Source organism: Hemisphaericaspora subhashii (assembly GCF_019202705.1).
Source record: "Hemisphaericaspora subhashii strain CBS 10753 chromosome Unknown scaffold267, whole genome shotgun sequence".
In the NCBI taxonomy this organism is placed as follows: domain Eukaryota; kingdom Fungi; phylum Ascomycota; class Pichiomycetes; order Serinales; family Debaryomycetaceae; genus Hemisphaericaspora; species Hemisphaericaspora subhashii.
The window spans coordinates 1-3,935 of NW_026057420.1; the positions used below are offsets into that span (position 1 = coordinate 1).

The 3,935-nt window shown below is 39.6% G+C and overlaps 2 protein-coding genes across 2 annotated transcripts; both read left to right on the forward strand. All coding sequences in view use genetic code 12, as the record gives it.

Annotated features, from left to right (window-relative positions):
- J8A68_005314 (uncharacterized protein) lies at window positions 1–508 on the forward strand (the record flags this gene model as incomplete). Its single annotated transcript, XM_049409367.1, has 1 exon — window positions 1–508. A coding segment is annotated over one exon (508 nt), but the record flags the coding sequence as incomplete, so codon positions are not given.
- A 1,709-nt stretch (window positions 509–2,217) lies between these two features.
- On the forward strand, window positions 2,218–3,935 carry J8A68_005315 (uncharacterized protein; the record flags this gene model as incomplete). Its single annotated transcript, XM_049409368.1, has 2 exons — window positions 2,218–3,584; window positions 3,704–3,935. Coding segments are annotated over 2 exons (1,599 nt in total), but the record flags the coding sequence as incomplete, so codon positions are not given.

Consider the following 3,935-nt stretch of genomic DNA (forward strand, 5'->3'; position numbering starts at 1 on the left):
TACTGGATTGGGAGGAACTGGTGGTCAAGGAGGAGTTGCTGGTGCCGGTGGTTTCACACCAACGACTATAATGACTCAATCTACTGGATTGGGAGGAACTGGTGGATATGGAGGAGCTGCTGGTGCCGGGGGTGGTACTGGTTGTACTACGATAACTGAAGGAACCAGCGGTGGAGGTTTATTTGGAAATGGGGGAGTTGCGATAACATGTGCAGCAGGTGATCAAATTCTCAGTGTAGGCCAAGGTGGTATGGGAGGAAATGGTGGAAATGTAATTACGTTAATTGGCACCGATGGTCAAGGGCCACAAAAAAGAGGTATAAATACTAGAGATGATAGCTCAAACCCGGATGGACTGCAACTGGTCGCCCCTTCGAATGACTCACCCGCCACTTCAATTTCAGTTGACAAAGTTTCACCCACAATAGAACCACATACAGGTGGTTCCGCTCGTTATTTTGCTGGTTTTTATATTGTTATTTCATTCATTCCTTTGGTTATGTTATAGATTTGTTGTTTTTTGATTTTGTATAGTGTGTTTTTGTTTAGTTTTAGAAATAATTAATTTATTTGCAATACATATTTAGAGAATACTAATTTATAACAGTTCTTGTAGAAAGTTCTTATGAAATGTAATGAAGACACTTATTAGCTCTACCGCTTTATCTCCGTTTCAAGAACAAGGTAGAGGCAAAGGACTATACCACATATTTGAAAATTTCTATATGGCGGGCCCTTATATCTCGAGGCAATATGGTTGAACGTCAGCCATATGCTGGTGTCACAGTACTGACTGCACTTACGACGTTTGCCTATATAAAAGTCAGTTCTGCAACATCACGACATGGATGTCGTTACTTTAGAATATGAGCGATTTGAGTCAAGTGTAATCAAGTGTCATTGTTACAAGTTTTATATAAATAATATTGTGGAATTATAATTGTATTGCAAATATGGTAATTTGAGGTTAATTGTTTAAAGTATGCTTGGTATTTAACAAGCTACATTTCTTCTGTTTTATATGTTTTTATAGTTTTGTTTATTATCAATAAATTACGTTTCGAACGATTTAATAAGAGAGCAAATATCAAAAGTCTTAAGTCTGACCATCGGTATGGTTAGGCCGTTAGTGGCGAATTAACTACTTCGACATCATCTACATTTATCACATATCCCCCAATATCAGCACCATTACATATACGCCATCAGAGAGTAAAGATTAAGTGAAGCACTTTCCCTTTACGCCTGCATATACACATTTAAATCTTTGTAGTTTAAACTGTGACAGCTGGATTTCTTAAGAAAGCCAAGAGCGAATTTTGCAATTAAAATGACAGATGGTAGCTCTGCTAACAGAAAATGGTAGTAAGGAGTCAGAGCACAAACCAAACACTCCACTAAAAGTAGCATAGTTTACATTTTATCCTATTTGTTTGTGTCTATTCTTAAGACAAGGCTAACGTCTAAACAATAAAAACTAAAAAAAAACGTCTACTAAAGCCTTGGAAACAAGGCTGGAAAAAAAATGACTGCAAGACAGTTTCTTTTTTAAAACAGTTTCTTTTTTGCGATTGGGAATTGCTTGGATGAGAAAAAAAAAGATGTTGCAACCGCCCCTCCAAACAAGGAACCATATCGATCGAATTCTGAATTGGTACATCAATAGGCATAAGCATCTACCTAATACTTACGGGATCATCATGATATATCTCACTTTTCCGATATATTTATTATCGCACTGACTGGATCTTAGTTTCCATCTAACGCAAAATAGATTAGAATTCTACTTTGCAATCAAAATAGATCAGAATTCTGATTTGCCAACAAGGCAGAGTATTCGACCGTAGCCTCGATTTGGCTAATCCCTAACAACAATTCTTCTGAGTCAATTGGAGATAATGTAGAGCATTCTAGACAAGGGGCATGGGTTTAGACGAAAGACCAATACAAAATATTTTTTTTATGGGGGAGGGGTGGTTTTCGTAATCTATTTATAGCACTACAGTAACATTAATTATAATTGGATTATAACAGACTTTACGCCATTATTGTTGGTGTATAACAGAATCTAAGACATGAAGGAAATGGTATATAAGTAGATAAATTCTCCAACCTGGATGAGTAGTTTGAAGTCAGTTTCACCAGGACACAAACAAAATGGTAATAATTCTCTACTTATTATGTATGGTATCTATTGCCACAGGAAAACCAATCCGCATGTTAACATCCTCCAATTCATCAACAGAGAGGACAAATTTGTCAACCACTGTTCTTGAAAGCACTTACCCCTTGGAGACTTCTCACAGTTTCACAAACGAGACTAGCTTACATATAAACTCAACATACCTGGCTCCGGCCAGATATGTGAACACCACTCATCTGGTTCTTCCCTTATACATCAACTCAACCTATTCAAATGCTGAAAGTACATCTGCTGGTAAAGTTGTTCAAGTGACCGTAACCTTGTCTGGTACAACCACCATATTTTTGACTACATATGATTATTTGATCTCCCATACTGACAGCACTGTTCAAACCACACACCCAGTATCTGGTTATACAAATTCGGTTGGGAATCCGGTTGCTTCACCTAATGTTAATATAGTTCCAGCACCTACGATTACTATAAAGCCAACTCCCATTACTAAAGCTTCGACTTCAGAATCGTCCTCGGTCCATTCCACATTGCAAGAGATGCTTTCAAGCACCACTACAACCAGCACAAGCACATCGTCTTCTTCAAATGCAAACACACATTTAACTACTGTTCAATCCGAAGCTGTAAAGCCGGTAGCAACTATGCGCTTTAGCACCAACCTAGGTTACAACACAACCTCCACAAAAGCAAGCACTCTTTTGTCAACAGCAAAGACCGTGGTTACAACCAAATCTGTGACTGCTTCCCAACATACCACTAATCGAAGTGTGACAAGTAGTTCAGTCAAACAAAGCTCGACTACTTCAAACACTAAGCTGACCACTATCCAAACTTCCCAGAGATCATCCTCATCCGGAATCTCAACATTCAGCTCATTATTGATTCAAAATTCTACTCAAACTAGACCTTCTACCTCCTTCCATTCAAGCCAAGTGAACTCAACCTCCAGCCTATCCAGTCTTAGAAGTACGAATACCGCAACCACTCATCTTTCCCAATCTACTGGTACTTCAACAGCAGTAAGCATCTTGTCTTCATCCAGAATAACATCTAGTTCAAGTATGTTACAATCTACTGTATCTCAACCCACAGCAGTGTCTGCAATTTCACAACACAATTCAACATTGGTATCATCCATCCTTTCCAGTTCTACCACGGTTATTCTCGCTACACCTTCGAGCACCACCCAATCAACCTCAAATAGAAGCTCAACAGGAACTAACACAACTGTAACTGGATCTAGATCCAGAACAACTAGCAGCGTATCCAGCTTGTCGGTTTCTAGTACACTCACTTCCATCAGCACATCGCAATCCATGTCTAGTATCATCCACAGTGGCAGTACCAGTCAAGGAAGTTCAACAAGAACAACTTCAACAAGCAGTGCTTCTAGTGTATTTACTTCCAGTAGCACGTCCCAATCCATGTCTAGTATCATCCACAGTAGCAGTACCAGTCAAGGAAGTTCAACAAGAACAACATCAACAAGCAGTACTTCTAGTGTATTTACTTCCATTAGCACATCCCACTCCATNGTAGTAGCAGTGTTATTGGCTTCACTGGTCCTAATGGTCCAGGTGGTGGTCTTGGCGGTTTCGGAGGACCAACGACAACAACAACTACAACAACCAATCCTGGTAATGGTTTAACTGGTCCTAATGGTCCAGGGGGTGGTTTTGGTGGATTGGTCGGATCAGCGACAATAACAACTACAACGAGCAGTACTGGATTGGGAGGAACTGGTGGTCAAGGAGGAGTTGCTGGTGCCGGTGGTTTC